Source organism: Myxocyprinus asiaticus, chromosome 38 (assembly GCF_019703515.2).
Source record: "Myxocyprinus asiaticus isolate MX2 ecotype Aquarium Trade chromosome 38, UBuf_Myxa_2, whole genome shotgun sequence".
Lineage (NCBI taxonomy): Eukaryota > Metazoa > Chordata > Actinopteri > Cypriniformes > Catostomidae > Myxocyprinus > Myxocyprinus asiaticus.
Window position 1 is genome coordinate 15,836,631 of NC_059381.1, and position 18,161 is coordinate 15,854,791.

At 36.7% G+C, this 18,161-nt stretch overlaps 1 protein-coding gene across 2 annotated transcripts in view; it reads right to left on the reverse strand.

Moving 5' to 3' along the window:
* The window catches only part of LOC127428870 (malignant fibrous histiocytoma-amplified sequence 1 homolog), a 37,457-nt gene that overhangs the window by 13,829 nt on the left and 5,467 nt on the right, over positions 1–18,161 (reverse strand). Inside the window, exon 2 of one of the 2 annotated variants that reach the window (XM_051677523.1) lies at positions 2,963–2,995. The exons of the other annotated variant lie outside the window; for it this stretch is intronic. Within the exon in view, the coding sequence (XP_051533483.1) occupies positions 2,970–2,995 (26 nt within the window). The 3' untranslated portion in view covers positions 2,963–2,969. The remainder of the gene's footprint in view (positions 1–2,962; positions 2,996–18,161) is intronic. 2 annotated transcript variants of the gene reach the window in all.

The following is an 18,161-nucleotide window of genomic DNA, read 5'->3' on the forward strand; positions in this document are numbered from 1 at the left end:
GAGATAGGCTACAGCTTTTAAATAATGAAAAGGAGGGTTAATCCTGTTACACACAGTTCACACAGTCATTAATGAAAAGTAAACCTGTCTCTCGCCTGGAGGCAGGGAGGACAAATAACTAAACCTAGAGAGAATTACTTGCCTGCACAATACATTTCCAAACCCTGTGTCAATAAACACACTCAACACAAAGTTTCTTAGACACAAACATGCAAGCCTACAGATCACTTCTGTTTAAACATCCTGTACTCTCTGGGACAGGAAACAGCAAAGACAATAAAAACAATGACACAGATCTCCATAAGAAAGCGTACTGTTGCTACACTCACATACGGCATTGTCTAGCTTTGACCTTACTCCTACAATCAATTGCTCATATTTACGTTCCTTGCATTGCAATACCACATTCTTTATTATTGTTTTCTAAGCACTGCACTGTCTCGCTCTTTTCTTCATCAACACTGAACAATATTTTAAAAAGATAGTTCACCCAAAAATGAGAATTATTTAATCATTTACTCACCCTCATGTTGTTCTGAGCCCCTATGACTTTCTTTAGTGGAACACAAAAAGAGATTTTAGGCAGAATGACTTTAGTCACCAATCAATTTGTATGGGGAAAAAAGTTGCAATGAAAGTAAACGGTCTAGCATTCTGCCTAACATCTCCTTTTATGTTCCACAGAAGAAAGTAAATCATAGTGGTTTGGAACAACACAAAGGTCAGTAAATGATGACAGACTTCTTATTTTTGGATGAACTATGCCTTTAAGGTTACATAATATAACAGTGAGTGTCAAGGGGATATATGTAAATATTTGAAGCAGAAATACCAGCAGCTTTCATGGAATTCAAAGCCCCATAAGAATGTACATTAAAATGAATAAATGTTTAATGATTTATCTGTAGTGCAAGATAAAGTCTGCATTTAAGATTAACTAATTTACGCAACTATACATTTCCATTAAGATAGCAAGTATCATAACATGGAAACTTGATTTTTAAATGGTGATTGCCCATGCAAAAGTCACTGCTACGATGCTAGGGTGTTGTTTGTGGTTGCCAGACGTGGCTATGTGGTTAAAAATGTGTTCTGAGTGGTTGCTAGGGTGGTTGTTTACTGGCCCAAGTCAGATGAGTCTACCTCCAAGTTTCTATGATATTCTGGTCCCCTTAGATATGGCTTGAGACCCTGCTTCAGTGCAAGTCTATGGGATTTTTACACCAATTTTATGGTTGCCAGGAAAAAAAGGTACATCCAGTTCTTTGGACAAAGAATAAAACAATTCTCCTCATGAGAAAAAGTAGTAGTGATGCTTGACTTAGCAACCACCAGTAATGATTGATGTGGACAACGAGATGACTGTAAAATCCCATTAAGACAGTATGTGCAATAAAAATAAGTTATTTTTTTTTAAGACCTATGCTTCCAAATGGACTGTGTGACTGCATCTTTAATAAGTAAACTGTGTATAGTGCATTTACTGAGAGTCATCCAACACATGCCAACCACAAAATATAAATAAAAAGGACAAAAGCTTATTTAGCCCTCCAGACTTTATCTTTAGCACGATACATGCTGTGACTTGTTCGGAAACCCTTTGTGAAGGATGAAATCTGGGTCAAAGTCATTCTGGAATGCTTCATCCTTTTCCTGAGTGTCCAGAGGATGTGGATTCGAAAAGGTTTTGCCAAAACAAACCGCCTCCAGAATTTATGGTGTGTAGCTAAAATAGAGATCGTCATACAGAAGTTCTGCTTGATTTATTCAATCAATTCAATTCAAAACAGAACAAAACCATGCCATAAATGTTCATGAACTTTTAACGTGCATATGATGCCCACAAATGCAGTAGGCATCTCGCTAGATTTTAAAGGCGAAGTGTGTAATTTTGGTGCCACTAGGGGCACGAACCACAATTGCAAAAATAACTATTGTTTTCGAACAGGTGCAATTGGTCGTCAAACATAAATATCCAGTCCAAACTGAGTTGGTTGAGCCAGTGTAGCTATTTGAAGGGGGGGGGACTCAGCCTACAATTGGCTTATTTATGGTTGTTTCTGCACATTGAGTTGGGATTAGAGAAAGTATTTTAACACTGACAAAAATGCACACATCACCTATAAGCCACAATGTGTCAGAAAATTTTTTGGGTGAAATATTTGTTTAAGGACATAACACTCAAAAGACTGTTTGCTTTCTTAATATAAGTCCCTGGGTTTATTGTGCACAATTCATCAGTGCATATTACTCTAAAGAATAGGCCTGCCCAAAGCAGCTTACTTTAAGTATTTCTGCACATTACACTAGAATAGCAAAACAAAGTAAAACTTTCTCCACCTGTGGAACGATTTTTCTGTGGAAGCAACCAAGGCCACAATGGTGGAGAAAGATAATGATAACCACTAATATCATAGTTTAACTTCTCATGATCCAATCAAGACCCAGTGGATAAGATCAAGCCAGCTCTACATCCTGTTTCACTCTGGAATATTTAACCTCATGTAAGTTAGAAGCACTGCAAATGCCATTTTATGTTGTCTTTAAACAATGAGCCATTCCTCAAATAATATATGTGAAATTATATGAACAGAAATTGAATTACATACTGTAATTATAAATGAGCGTTCATTAGTGAAAATGAATGCTTTTTTCACTTCCACAACAATCAAATTCAACAATATACATCAATGTAAACAAATGTGCCACACGTGCATGCATTCATCAGCACATGGCCAAAGCTTAACAGCCGTGTGGATTCAGATATCTCAGTCAGCGCCATTTGTCCTGATGAGATTTCCATGCAGCTGTCTGCTTAAGCTGAAAAAGCCAAGCGGCTGAGGTTAGAAATGGATCCCTATTAAACACATGCTCAGTGCTTTAAGAAATCTGTTATTGAAGAACCCTCAGAGCTTGAAGGGATTTTTTTTTTTTAATTATTATTCTGTCATCATTTACTCACCCTAATGTCATTCCAAACCTGTATGACTTTCTTCTGTGGAACACAAAAAAAAAAAGATGTTAGGCAGAATGACAGCTTCAGTCACCATTTACTTTGATTGTATGGTAAAAAGATGCAATGGAAATAAATGGTGACTGAGGCTGTCGGACCCTAAATTTCTACCTCACATCTCCTTTTTTGGTTCTACAGAAGAAAGTCACACCGGTTTAGAACAACATTAGGGATAATTAATGACAATATAATTTTTATTTTTGGATAAACTATCCCTATCTCTTTAAATCAGAGGTCTGCTAAAGGCTATGAAGAATGAAAAAATTTGTATATACAGTAAGACACAACAATGATTGTGATTTATTATAGTCAATAAGTCGAATCAGCAAACATAGGCAAACAGACCCAATCATTAACCATGGGTGGGTGGGTCATTCTGGTTACACATTTATGAAATCAGTATGGCCTAAGCTCAGTTTCCACAGCAACAGGCACAAGTTAAAGCTGGAGTGTGTAACTTTTTCTGTGTTAAAATACTTTCTCCTATCCCAGCTTTATATACAGAGACAACTATAAGTAGGCCATTCAGAGGTTAATTTCCTTCACTGTCTTTCTGTGGTGCTATAAAATTGTTCTGTTCGTTTTGAGTGAACCGCTTAGACAGGCCCAACAATGTTACTCAACTAATAGTGTGAGTTTTGGGGCAGAACGATCACTTTGTTTGATCAACGGCAGGTGGGGGTATTCAGAAAGCCATTTTGAAAACAAGGGTAGTTTTGCAATTCCATTTGGTGGCACAGAAATTACTTCAGCTGTAACACACTTTTCAAATGGCATTACTTTCTAGTATTGTTGGTAATCAAGGAATTAATTTACCACCAGCAGCCAGCCAAACCAAGTCCTTAAAAACAGGTATTATAAGCAGCTGGTAAAAAATTTAATTGGGACTTGCTAACTTCTCGTGGAGAACTGCATGGGTTGTAATAAATATTGAGGCAGAAGTATAAAAACAGTCATTGAAAATGTGTGGAAGCACTGACATGGGAGATGTATCATGACTGGAAATAGAAAATGACTCAAATTCAGCCCCTTCAGACTTCATTCATTTCAGACAATGAGGGGAAATCAACATGGGAAGGGACCATGACCGATCTGTATCATTCTCTCTCTGGAACAGTATCAAGGTCTGATTATAACCACACAGTTGGCTCTTCACGGACCTGAGTAAGTACCAAAGAATTCGTAAACATTTCTTAAGCATAATTCATCTATTGCCGCCTTCTATTATATTTCTTCGTATAGCACAAATGATTGATATATCTTTTTCATCTCATTCCAGATGTTTCTAAACATTTCATGCCTTGCTTTATGGTCACTTTTCTGTTAGTGAACCACAGTGACGTCTAACACAAAGTCAAAGAATATTTAAATCAAGAATCATGGCTTAAAGGTGCTATATGTAAGATTGACAGCAAGCGTTTGAAATGGGTACTACAGTCCAAATTAAAAATACTGGAGAGTTGTCTGCCCCACCCCAGACTCGAAGCTCATGCGGGTTGCCAGAATGTTGACATGCAAATTAGCCAACTCATCATCCGTTTTAAAGGACTTCTGGGCTTTAAGCTGTCTCCGTCTTCCAAAGGCATCTCAATATTTATCACTGTTTTACTACGCCTCTGGTCATGGTGGTTTTTAGACCGATGGCGAGGCTTTTTATGTTGGGTGGAATCTGTTATCTCTTATCCAGTTTGTTTGCTGGCTTCCATGGCTGCAGCACGCAGTGTTGTTTGCCTGCAAACTTGTACAAATCTGGCAACCCAGTGGTGTCGAAATACTATTGGTGAGTGGGCAGTGGGCGGGATCACACAGGCCAAAACAAAACAGAAATGCCGGCGCGGAATGGAAACTTCAAAGTAGAATATACTAGCTGTAGCATTGTTATCGGAGAAGCCAGTATTTCAACTTAGCATGTTTCCTAATTCTCTAATGACATTTTATGGTCAAATACTTTTTGGGGCCACTTTATTTTACATGATGCTATGCTACCAGCTACCTGCTAAACTAAGGATTCACTTACGGTCCTTTTTTGGTTTATGGTCCTTTCCCTAAAAGTGGATTTTAATTTTCGAAAAACCCACTTACATCTGCTACACAGAGCAAAGAGGACTGGTAAAAGGTCAAACAGTCAGCTGCAGTGTCTTAATGACACTTTTAAAGAAACCACATGAGAGACACTTAATATGCAAGACAGCTGGTCCCCTTCTTTTGACCAAACAACTTCATTAATATATACACAAAAGAATTGACAAAACACTACATTTAACCTGATTAGTCTTGTGCCGTCTCAAATACACTCATTCCAGAGTCTGTGAATAGCCAGCAGTGTCGCTGTATTGTACATAAACAGCAAAAAGGCTGCTGTAAGCTTGATTCCTCATCTGATTGGCTCGAGAGACAGATGTTCACATCTGGTCTGTAATGAGATCACTGACCACATGGCCGTTCACGGAGCTGCTGTCAGTATGTTCTAGCTGAGATCACACACACAGTTGAATTTGCATCGATTTTAGAGATGCAGGAAGCCCCCCGAGAGAAAACCAGAGCTCTCTAAATGGCTAAATTCAACAGTAGCTGCAGAGAAGAGACTGTATTGTAAGTGAAAAGTTTAGAGTAAAGCGTTACTCAAGTATGAATTTGAACTTGAATTACACCATAAATACTTGAATTTACACCATAATACCATTTTGCCAGCTGTTATCGCAAAATAACCACGGTGATCAGGATCCCGTTGTGGTTTATTCTTCGTTATCCTGCTTATTACAAGGCTATAAATCAAATAAATAAAATGGACATAAAATATTAATTTGCATTGAAATTATGTAATTATGTGAGAAGAAAGAAATCGTAAAACAGCTGAATTCCACCTCTGGTTTGCGTTGGGACTGGTCTGACTGCTCATTATCCAGCTTATTACAAGACCACATGCCAAATAAACAGATGAATGGACATGAAACATTGATTTAAATAATGAGTTGAAATAATTTTATTAGCTTACTTATCGAGATCACACAGTGATCCAAGAAGTAGGAAAAATGACTCGCGATTCCCGGATGACTGGTCTGATGTATTTTATTCCACGGATGTGTGGTTGTAGGGTTGGGGCGGATTACTTTAAGAAAGTATTCTGGGCTGAATACTAAATACTCTTTCTTAAATGTATTCAGTAATGTATTCAGAATACAAGAATACTTTTAGAATACATATTCATAAAGGCAAGGCACAACTGGAAGAATTATGTGTGATATGTCATTATTAAAATTAATTTCAAAAATAATTACAATTATTTATTTATTAATTTTGCAAAAACAGCACCAAAGCATTAATTTCTGGTGATTTTAGGAGCATCATTTGAACATTTTCTTTAGTAGCCTATTTATATATTGTGAAGCATTAATGAATGGACTAAAAACATATTTTCACATTACACAGTACAAGATAAAGTTTATCAAAGTTACCTTTCTCAAAAGCCTGCTGTAGCAGTATCATTGTACAGTGATGGTACAATATGGTAAAACCTTGGTATTTTTATTATATACAGCAGGCCTATATCATGGTATTTACATGGAAGGCTACTCCAAAGAACATGTCCAAAAACATGGTATTGGTTTGAATTTGGTACTTTTAAGCGCATTCATATAAATGTTTTGATTCACTTTTATTTAGTAAGTATCTTTACCTGCAGTATACAATCGTTCACAGAATGCACTCGCACGAGCCCTGCGCTCGTGAGTCTATGGCCGTGTTCACAATGGCATACTATCCATACTACTCTCATTGTTTTTTGCCAAACACAGGTATAACAGAAACAGTAAGAGTAGTATGGCATAGTGCCCAACCGATATATCGGTCTAACAATATATAATTGCTAACTAGTTTGTGAAATACATACTGGAAATTTAATAAAAAATTACCCCATCATTTTATGTAACTAATATAACGTTAACCCTGTCCCTGACAACCATGTCACTCATGTTTATCACATCTGTTTGCTGTTAGCCAGCTATAGTTTGTCAGTGCAGTCAGTAATGTAGCAGATTGAAAGGTAAACATCAGAGCATCTTTTTGCAGCTCAGCAGACAACGGTGCGGTGGTGGATTGTGTCTGTTGAGTGTTGATTTCACACTTCGCTGTTGCCTAGTTGGTGAGACACAATGCTGGAAATTTAATAAAGTCCATCTTTTACTCTCCGTGACAACGAGCTTATAGCTATCTAGCTAACCACGTAGCTACTTTCATTGTTGTCAGCTGAGTGGAAGCTAATGAGTAAACATGTGTTCACCAAAATGTTTTGTTCAGGATTCAGTTTGGTAACCCCTTCATCCAAATTTACAAAATGTAATACTTAGAAGTCTGGTTTTCCAGACATTAAAATAGGATGCGTAATAAAAGTAGATTTAATAAATAGTATATCTGCACTGTGTAAATAATAATATATAGGAACTGTATCAAAAATAAATGAGGGGTGATGCATACTAATACAACAGGCTGGAAAAATAGACATTTATTCATTTTAATATCCTATATATATTCTGAATGTGTTGAAACTTGACACCGGGCGACGAACGGCACCGTTAGAACTGTTTCATGCTGAGGAGTCGCTTAAAAGTACGGATTTTTTTCTCTCGTAAATGTAAATGAGTGTAAATGCCAACATCATCGTATATGTCGAAAGGACTGATGCCTGTCAACCAAAACATGAGCTCATTGATTAAATGAGTCTGCTTTTTTATTCCATCAGTTGCTCCTGGTCGGAGGCTGCCGTATATATTTAGTTTATACGTAGGGTAACGTCCTACATAAATGTAATGGAGCAACGCTCAAATATTTAGTAGAGCGTAAATTGTGACTTAGTGCCCATTTACGCCACAACTAGGCTAAGTTGTAACGTACGTATAGCTGGTGCAACCGGCCCCTGATGTTTATTTAGCTATTTATTTTATTTTAATTTATTCTTTATTTAAATGGTCAGCCATTGACTGATCCTAAACATACAGTACTGATGTTTATTTAGCTATTTATTTTATTTGAATTTATTCTTTATTTTAATAGTCAGCATTTGACTGATACTAAATGGTACTGATGTTAATTTAGCTAATTATTGTATTTTTATTCTTTATTTAAATGGTCAGCAATTGACATACTAAACATACAGTACTGATTTTTATTTAGCTATTTATTGTATTTTTATTTATTCTTTATTTAAATGGTCAACAATTGATTGATATTAAACATACAGTACTGATTTTTATTTTATTTTATTTATTCTTTATTTAAATGGTCAGCAATTGACTTATACTAACAGTACTGATGTTTATTAAGCTATTTATTGTATTTTTATTTATTCTTTATTTTCTTCATTTCAAGAATTTGTTGACAATGTATAATAATAATGTCAAATATTCTTTGATAAAAATATTTGTATAAGAAAGCAGCCTTCCGAGTACCTTTGCATAGTCATATCGGTGCAAAATCGGTGCACAATCCACAAAGAAAAGGTATGTTTTCATTCCAGCTCAAATTAGATATATCGGTCACCATATCGGTAATCGGTGAATTTTCCCTCTCTAAAATCGGTATCGGTCTCAAAAATCCCATATCGGTCGGGCTCTAGTATGGTAGTAAGGCATTTAGTACACGGCCTATTTGTTCCGTGGGGGGCGCCACAACATGTCATTGGCACACACAGGGCACATTTTGTTCGACTCAGATTGAACACATACTTGTTGGCTCGGTAGATCAGTGCCCCCGAAGCGATGTCGCCCTGAGCGCTCGCCTGTCGCCTAATGGATTTTTAACCTGTTCTTAATGCATTATTAGTTTGGACTGACAAAGAATAATACATTTTGAGGCAAAATTAGATCAGAAATACAAATTAACCATATTTATTTTCGAGATGATAACTGGATGACATGTCCAGAAATTAAACAAAATAGTGAGGTCATGGGACAACAATGAAGTATATTAATGATTTTAACTAGGCTTGCTTGCATATTTCCATATTAAGTCCTATTTATAATTTAGATTGTTTTATCTCTTATTACCAAAACTTTCATTTTGGGGTGCTTTTGATTCTTTTACTCCTCCTTTGTTTTTTTTTATTGTTGTTTTATATTTTTTGTGAATTACTTCATATGAGATGTTTTTTTAAAAAGTGAGATATTAAGAAGCCTGTATGTTACACTGTCACACTGAACTAGCCACCCATACATCTATAAACCACACATTTGTCAGTAGTTATTTACACAAGGGTTTCCTGTTGTCGTTTGGAGTCTGATCTACTTCAAGTCATTTCCCTCTTTCAGTCTTTGCAGTGCTTTCTCCCATATTTTACCTATTCATAGTAAAACGGTCGTTAATATCTGCTATTTCTCAACAGTTCTTTATTTTGAAAGTTTCTGATGTGGACATGACTCACAAAATGTTTATCGAGAGCCGTTCATATTTACCCAGAAGCCGCATCTGCATAAATGTATTTACACAGCAACAATCGCGGGAAACATCACGCGAGCGAATGTTATATTTGTGGAAATAACATTGCCGACTGTAGGCCTATTAATATTGGTGCACAGCTGACAGCGCTGACAGCAATGATTGTTAAGGTATGACAGTGAAGTTGCCAAACACTAAATCCTTGTATTAATTTAATACATGTATAAATCATTATACATTAATGAGACATTGCATTTCCATTCTTTAGTGCCTACCATTAGACCTTTTGGTGACCGCGGTCCATTTTTAAAGTCTCCCAAAAACACAACCTGCGATTCTATGATTTTAATCCACAATTGTGTTTTCAAATTAGCCCAATTTGTTGAGAGAGCATGAATCAGGCAACACTGCACACACGCTGCTGATGCTGCTGCTCTAAAGGATGAGAGAGCGTGTAGGCTTATGCGCTGTTTAGAAAAAAACTTTCTTGCCCAATTGACAATCATATTCATCTGCCTAATTTCTGTTCATTATGAGATTTCTAACAAGTATTCTAACAAAATTTTATAAATTAACTGTATACTAAATACAGGTGCTTGAAAACGTAATGGGGGCTGAATACAGTTACTTTATTTTTGTATTCTAAATACGTAACACCGTTACATGTATTCCTTTACAGCCCAACCCTGTATGGTCGTTACTCAGAAATAACAGACCATGAGATGACGCAATTGACCAATCAGGATAGAGTATTTAAAGAACAGTGTAATAAATATTATTTAATTACCGACAATGCTGCAACATTTATACATGTACAGTCGTTGCATGACAGCTATCAGGGGGACAAACACTTTTCCACAGGAAAATAATACCACTTGCTCAGCCACTAAATTGTAAAGTGACGCAAGTATCTAACGTGTTACTTTCTATAAAAAGAAACCATGTAACCGAATTTGTAAAAAAATTTACTGTGTTACTACATAACGCAATTATTGAACATGTTATTTTAACAGTAACAATCACAAGCATTTTAAAAGCAATGTGTTAACTTATTGCATTATGTAGTACACTACATTATGTAATACATATTATTTTACATTTAAAGGCAAAAATTCTATTCTTCTAAGTGATCAGATAATGTTTAGAAACATAAAAACATTTTTTTTTAAAAATTATAAACATACTGGCAACTATATCACAAATACTAAACTATTTATTTTACCAATAATGCACACTTGAAATCTTAAAATCCAGTATATGAGAAAGTTGGTGTTGCTCTCAGGTAGTACAAGACCTTTCTTGACAATAAAGCTGCATCTGGAAAGTCACTGGTTTTCACAAATAGCAGCATCTCTCCCTTTGGCAGAAGTTTCACGCTGCTTTCACCATCAAAGTTCAAGGCCATCCTCAATGCATTAGGGCCTCATCCCTACGGACAGATCTGTCCATTTACAACACGCTGCAGCTGGCAGTCCTGCAGTTATGTAATCCTCAACAAATGAATCACCACATGAGGAATGCTAATCAATGTTCTCCATCCAATCATGCACAATTGCACAAAATAAATAAGATTGTAGCCACACTAAATGTCCACCCTGTTTTCTCACAAATGACGTGCAGTGGTAGCAATGGAACACTTGAGGAGTTTAACAATTCTGTGTGCTGCAGGGAAGACTGCTGTATTCTAGCACGGTGTTCGGCCCGCATCTGCGAAAAAATTTTAATTTTCAAGAACCGAATGTCACGAAAATAATTAAGTTCCAGTATTTTTTTTCTTATTCCGAACCGGTTCTCAGTTCCCAACCATACTCGGAGGTAAAAGTTGTGTAGTAAAACTCTGACTAGTTAAAGTTAAATGATGAATGTTGCAGTGCTATTTAGAGTCACTCAGCAGATGCAGAGCTACAGTGCAGAAACTGATGAGGCCTGCAGGCAGAGAGAAGATCAGGGCTAAAATAAGGTAAGGCTAAAAAAACATGTAAACACCTGACTAGCACAGGACACACACACCACAGACAGATACAAAGCTGGAAAGAGAACTCTGGTGCCTGTTAGCACGATGATAGCTGCTATCTAATCCCGCTTAGCTACTTGGTGTGAACAAGCAAACCTCTATTACACTTTGTTCACGCTGTCAGGGCTCAACAGTATGTAATGTTTTGCTGGCCCCATTGGGTCAGTGGTTCAGATGTGTACTTGCCCTGCCATCATTTTCACTGATCCACATTTTATTTATAGACATATAAATATATTTTTATATGTGTCAGAAGAAAGAGCTCTGGAACTGTTGAGTCTCTGCACTTCTGTTTTTTCATGAGAAATGTGAGAAAAACCACACAGTCACCTGATCATGTAAATGTTCATCTTAACCAAAAGCCATGGTATGACTATGGCATTTTTATTATACTGTCTCCCAAATAATTTTTATGGCGAGCAATAATTAACAATACAATTCCTCAAAGAAGAGGCTTCAACTCTGCTTAAAAGCAGACCCTTCTTAAATATAATCAGTAAAGGCACCATAATCAAATCTTTATAATCTTTCCTAATATTCTGGGCACTGACATAAACGAACTGGGCTCATATTCACAAAGATTTTTATCTTACCACTAGGAGATCTCCAAAGAGTTCCTAGCTAGAAGTTTTTGCTTAAAGCCTATTCACAAAACTGCTAAGAGCAAATTTTACAAAGGAAATCTTAAGATAAGGGTAAGGCGGAGTTGACCTTGTTGCTATGGATGATGTCACATTTTATGAGCATGCTCTTTTAAATCGCCTACAGTGATTGGTAGACAGGGAACCGCTATTTGTTAGCAGACAGATAGATAGATAGATAATGTCATAATAATATTCGAATATATTGTTTTTAATTATGATTGACAACAGCAGCCATGCTTTGGATTGTTTGTGAGTCACTCTTAGGGATTTAGAAGACGACTTCTAAGCTGTAGTGGGTTTAGGAGCTACTTTTAGCATTAAAATGCTTCATGAATTACTCTTAGATTAAAATTTTACGAGTCCTAAAATTAAGAATGACACGTCCTTAATTTTTAAGAGTTGCTCCTAAATTTCCACATTAGGAGCTACTTTTAGCCTTAAGAATTTTTGTGAATACAGGCCCTGTTTTCCATCTTCCACATATTTCAGCATAGGGAGGATTTCATTCCTATCAACCCAGTCTGACGTGGATGAATATTGTGATGATAAAATTACAAGGGACAACACACCATTATAAACTCATCTACTCATTCAGCGCTGCAACGGTCACTTGGATAATTCTGTAGACTTACGGTGTAGACCTCCAGGGAAAACAGTGACATAACAGGATTGACATCATCTCAGAGGTTATGGTGCTGTGGAATACAGGGTTTCATACTGACACATGCAAAACAAACATGAAATTATAAAGATGGTGAAGAACGGTCCAAGACACAGCTTACAGAATCTTTCTGAGTGATAATGGAAGTTGAAATTGTTTCTTAAAGCATTAAATCAAAGAAAATTTAAATTCTGTCATTATATACTTGTTTCTTTCCAAACCAGTATGACTTTCTTTTTCTGTGAGACACACAAGGCAATTTTTTAAAGAATATCCTTTTATTTCTTTTAAAGTGAATAAGAGCTGCCAAGCTAATAAAATGACCCAAAATCACCACATAAATGCATTATAAATGTGTCCATATCACTTGTGTGTTATATTCCAAGTCTTCTGAAGCACTACAATAGCTTTATGTGAGAAACTGTTTTTAGTTGAACTACCATTGTACATCAACACAATTAGAGCACCAATCTATCATGAAATGTTGAGAGTAGCATTTGAGATCATTAGCTGTATGCAATAATGCATTAAAATCACACAAATGTGCAATGAGAGACATATCACATTCACTTTTTACGTTTGAAAGTGAAAAGCCAGACATCTGACCCAATCCATTATTGCAGAACAACCACCAGGTTTCCTGTTCCACTTCCAAATCATGATAGTTAGAAACATAAGTTATCTTTCCTACCTGTGAGCTGTGCCCTAAATAAAAGGAATACATGTATTAAAAAATAGAACAAGGACCATCTGTAAAATCATCATCGAAACATGCTTAAAGGTGCACTCAATTATTTTTACCTCATGAAAAAATGTAAGAAATTAATAGTAATTTTAAAACCATGACCACTCACATGAGATAAAGACTCCAATCATATCAGTAACCTTATAAAAGCTGTTTTATTTTACATGGAGCAGGTCCTCTCATGGGGGTTGCCATGTTAGGGTCACATGACCAGCTGGATGCTACTTGCTTAATCTCAGAAATCGCCCTGTTATTGGACACTTTCACTCATAGATTAAATTGATTATGTCTGATTGTAAATTGCGAATTTCTACAATGACATTGGTAACTGAAATATTTTGCATTTGAAAAAACTACTGAGTGCACCTTTAAAATATAATTTTGAAGACATGGTCCTCCACAGTCCTACTGTAAACCTCATATTAACTTCAGTGTTCAGCAATAATAACCACAATGGAGATAAAACTGCCTTTGTGTTAGAGGATTAGTTCACCCATAAATTCAACTTTAAGCCATCTCAGATGTGTGTCTTTCCTTCTTCAGCAGAACCGAAATGAAGATTTTTATAAGCACATTCAGCTCTGTATGTCCATACAATTGAAGTGAATGGGTGCCATGCTGTTTGACGGTCCAAAAATCACATTTAGGCAGCATAAAAGTATTCCACACGACTCCAGTCGATCTGTCTTCTGAAGTAAATCGATAGGTTTGTGTAAGAAACAAATCAATTATTAAAAAGTTTTTGACTATAAATCGTTACTTCCTGCCAGAGCTGGGAAACTGTTTGAAATGACCTTACTCTCACGTGACATTCGTTCCTCTGTTGTTAACAAAGCGCGCGCTTCTGTCTTCTCGTGTGAACGCGCCATCATGCTTACGTCACACGACAGCTCCATGATGGGTCGACTGGTAGCAGGAAGCATTTTTTAAAAGTTAATAAAGTTTTAATTATCGATTTATTTTTTACAAAATCCTATCGATTTGCTTCAGAAGACATTCATTGATTGACTGGAGTCATGTGGATTACTTTTATGCTGCCTAAATTTGCCTTTTGGATCTTCAAACAGCCAGCAGCCTCATGGCACCCATTCACTTTAATTGTATGGACATACAGAGCTGAAATGCGCTTATAAAAAAAATCTTCATTTCGGTTCTGCTGAAGAAGGGAAGACATACATATCTGGGATGGATTAAAGGTGAGTTAATCATGAGACAATTTTCATTTTTGGGTGAACAATTCCTTTAAAGCCAAAGTCATTGTGATCCACTGAGAGTAGATAAAAATCAACGAAACCCCAAAGAAAGGTTAGATAACCACTGCAGCCGACCAATACTAAGATATATTGATAAATCTCAAAATCAGCATAATTTCCCAGAAAACCTTTAACAGCTGAATGTTTTCACAGGCAGAATTTCCAGGTCTAATACAAGAATTGATTGAAGCAGGTTTTTATACGCATTGGGCTGTAAGGAACTACTTGGCAACACAAAAAGCTCCTGTTGATACTGACTGACCAAGCCGAACAAGTTCCAACTCAATCATCCGCATCATAACATAACTCCATCTCGTACATTCTGTCTTATCTTGAGGCTTTTATGATATACGTTATTCCTTCTTTTTCCAAAGACATAACATTTTATCTTGGTACAGGTTCTGACATGTTCACTGACCTACAAGGCAAATCAAATTCACATTCATAAATCTGGGGACAGTTTTGTCCCTGAAGGAAGTTTCAGAAAACACATGTAAATCTGATATCCTTGAGCTATGATGTCATAAACAGTTGTTTACAGTTTTCATCATAGACAGACATCACTTGAGCAATGAGTAACAGTTCAGCATGTGACAACTAAACCAACTCCTGAAGGTTCCCTTTCACTCATTGGGTAATCCAGTCAAATCCATTAAGGTGATTACAAGCGGGCATCTCTGAGACGAATAAGAATGACCCTGCATACCCAAACAGGCAGGGAAAGTGTTAAAGCAAACTATATCATTAAAGTCTGAGAGCAAATGTGCTCTCCTCTGCACTGTTCAGCTGAAGGTAAATCAACCATATAGGTGCGATATGACTTAATGCTTCTTAATCAAGGCTAACAAATTAACAATGGTTCCTCTTAGAAAAAAGTCGCTTTAAACAATACGAGGATGAGTAGACTATGACAGACTCTATTTTTGGGTGAACTCCTCTTTGATAAAATATGTTACATCAAACCTCATGTTCAAGCTATCAAATACAACAAGCCTGGGAGAGTAAAGGTGCGGTCACATTTACCGTGGGTGGATGTTGATCGCGTGTGAAACAAGCAAAAAATTTATTGAAAAGCAGCCTGTTTTTAATGCTGTACTATATACTCTGGGAGAGTTAAGTTAAAAAGAAATTTGCCAAAATTTCGCTAAAATGATATCCTTTTCTATTGTGAATATTCAGTGTAGCTGTGTGCAAAGCACTGCCCACACAGAGGTCACTGCGAATTCGCCTGTCAAAGTTCACCAAACATGAACTCCATGCAAAATCTGCAAGGGTACATTTTTCGCGATTGAAAGTCCATCGCGCGAAATTAATGATTGTGCAGATTCCCACTGAGATGACCGTATTTCTCCTGCAGAATTTTGCTGTGCAAAAGTAAGTGACCGCACCTTAAAACATTCAGCCTTCTATTTAAATAGAACTCTGGCACTGCAATATTGAAAAACATTTAAACTGCCCTGTACAGAAATGCCATCTCATTAGGCTGCCACCGGCCCTGCATGGTGGCATCCAAAATATATCTTAAAATACCAGCAAGGTACAATCATGTGGGTAGTGTATGCTAAGAAAAGCCAGGAAATTGACTTGTCGCTCTAAACGTCTAGCTGGACACCACGGTGACACACTCTGTTCACAATATATGTATAGTCAAAATTTGACCTTGCCACTATTATAGGCTAATGGCTGTCAAGTAAATAAACAAGCGACTTTTACAGTGTGCTGACAGTTCAGGTGGCCCCAGCCAGCTCTGATCTAAAGTGACTAAATTTAACTTAAGGGACAGTGATAGGTGTCTTATTTCTCCTGCATCCCTTTTCAAAAGATTGAATATCAGTTGTTGCAGTTACAAAATGGGTCAGACAGGCTACAGTCCCTACTGCCATCTCAATTAAGACCCTCTGGTTTCACTTACTAACAGGTTATGCCAGCTTTTTCCTAATTTTCACACCATGTCTGAAATTACACATATCTGAAGACAAGCCAAATGGAAGTTACAGGCGATGCAAGCCAATTGTCAAAGTAATTTCCTCAAATTCAATCCTTATGTGTATATGTTTTGGGATTAAAAGGATGTGGATGACATTTATCTCGTGTTCCAAGAATCAGCCTGTATCAAAAGACACTTGATTAAATGATACGCAGTTAATTATGTGCAGAGCAGCCAGTGATTTCTGCTTCACTACATACACAGCAATTGTCTAAGCAGGTAAGATAACAGGTGTTCGTTCCAAAATCAACAAGTTCAGATCACCTGCAAAACAAGTCCTCCAGCTTTTCTTTCTAGAGTGTTTGTTTGAGATGTTAAACTGTTTTAATTAACTTGTGTAAACCCAGACATGCTCTCACAAGATGGGGATAGACAGCAGTTACCAACAGACCTTATTCACAGTAGCGCCATCTTTAACTGGAATGAAAACGAGGCTCTGAGGGATAGACATACAGTCTCTTCAATGTCACGCACAGTATAAAGCTCCTAAATCGCATCTGATTTTCCACAACTCATGTTTTCTGGAGTTTTATGTCTACTAAATGTTCTTGGAAAGACATTTTTTCAATGGTTTGTCCTTGGAACGATACAAAAACGCTTAAACTGCAGTACAGTCCGTTTAAGAAACTGTACGTCTATCCCTCACACCACATTTAATTCCTATTAAAATTCAAAGATGGCACTACTGTGATTAAGGTCTGTATAACAACATAAAGGCTGGCCTTCAATCAGGGTTCCCACACCTTTAGGCAAATTAATTTCAATTACTTAGTCATGATTTTACCAGTTATTTGTGATGGATCATTTGTGAGATTATACTAACATAGAGCAATTTCAAGCTAATGAAATATTTTAGAGCTGAGCACAACTAGAAAATCATATAGTCCCTATAAACATTTCCATGACTTTTTCTAGGCCTGGGAATCTTTCCCTAAGATTCCCTGATATTTCTGTTTTCTATGACTGTGGGACTGAAAACAGTCTAATGTTGTGACATCCCCATAAATTCAAAAGTAAAGGTTTGAGGGCCCATGCACTTTGCAAAGTCAAAAAGGACTCTATGTGGCCATTACTTTCACTGTGTTTAGTCTGTCAGAGAGTGGAGCTTCAAGACTACATCAACACGCAAGTTGGCCAAAAATATAATTCCTAAATATGGTAAGATTTTAAAAAACTTGCTGCTAATCTTGTTGTTCTGTCTTCACCTTAGTTCTGGAAGACCTGTATATGGTAAAGCAAAGAAACAAAATCTCAAGCCCTATAAATACAGCTTGCACATTAAAGAGGATGCAGTCGATCTCTATATTAACATTAATGAACTCGACTAATCCAGAATTCATAAGTAATGGGTGCTAAAGAGCTAATGCACTCATTAAGCAGGCCAAACAGTTCTTTACCATTGGACAGGCCACTTA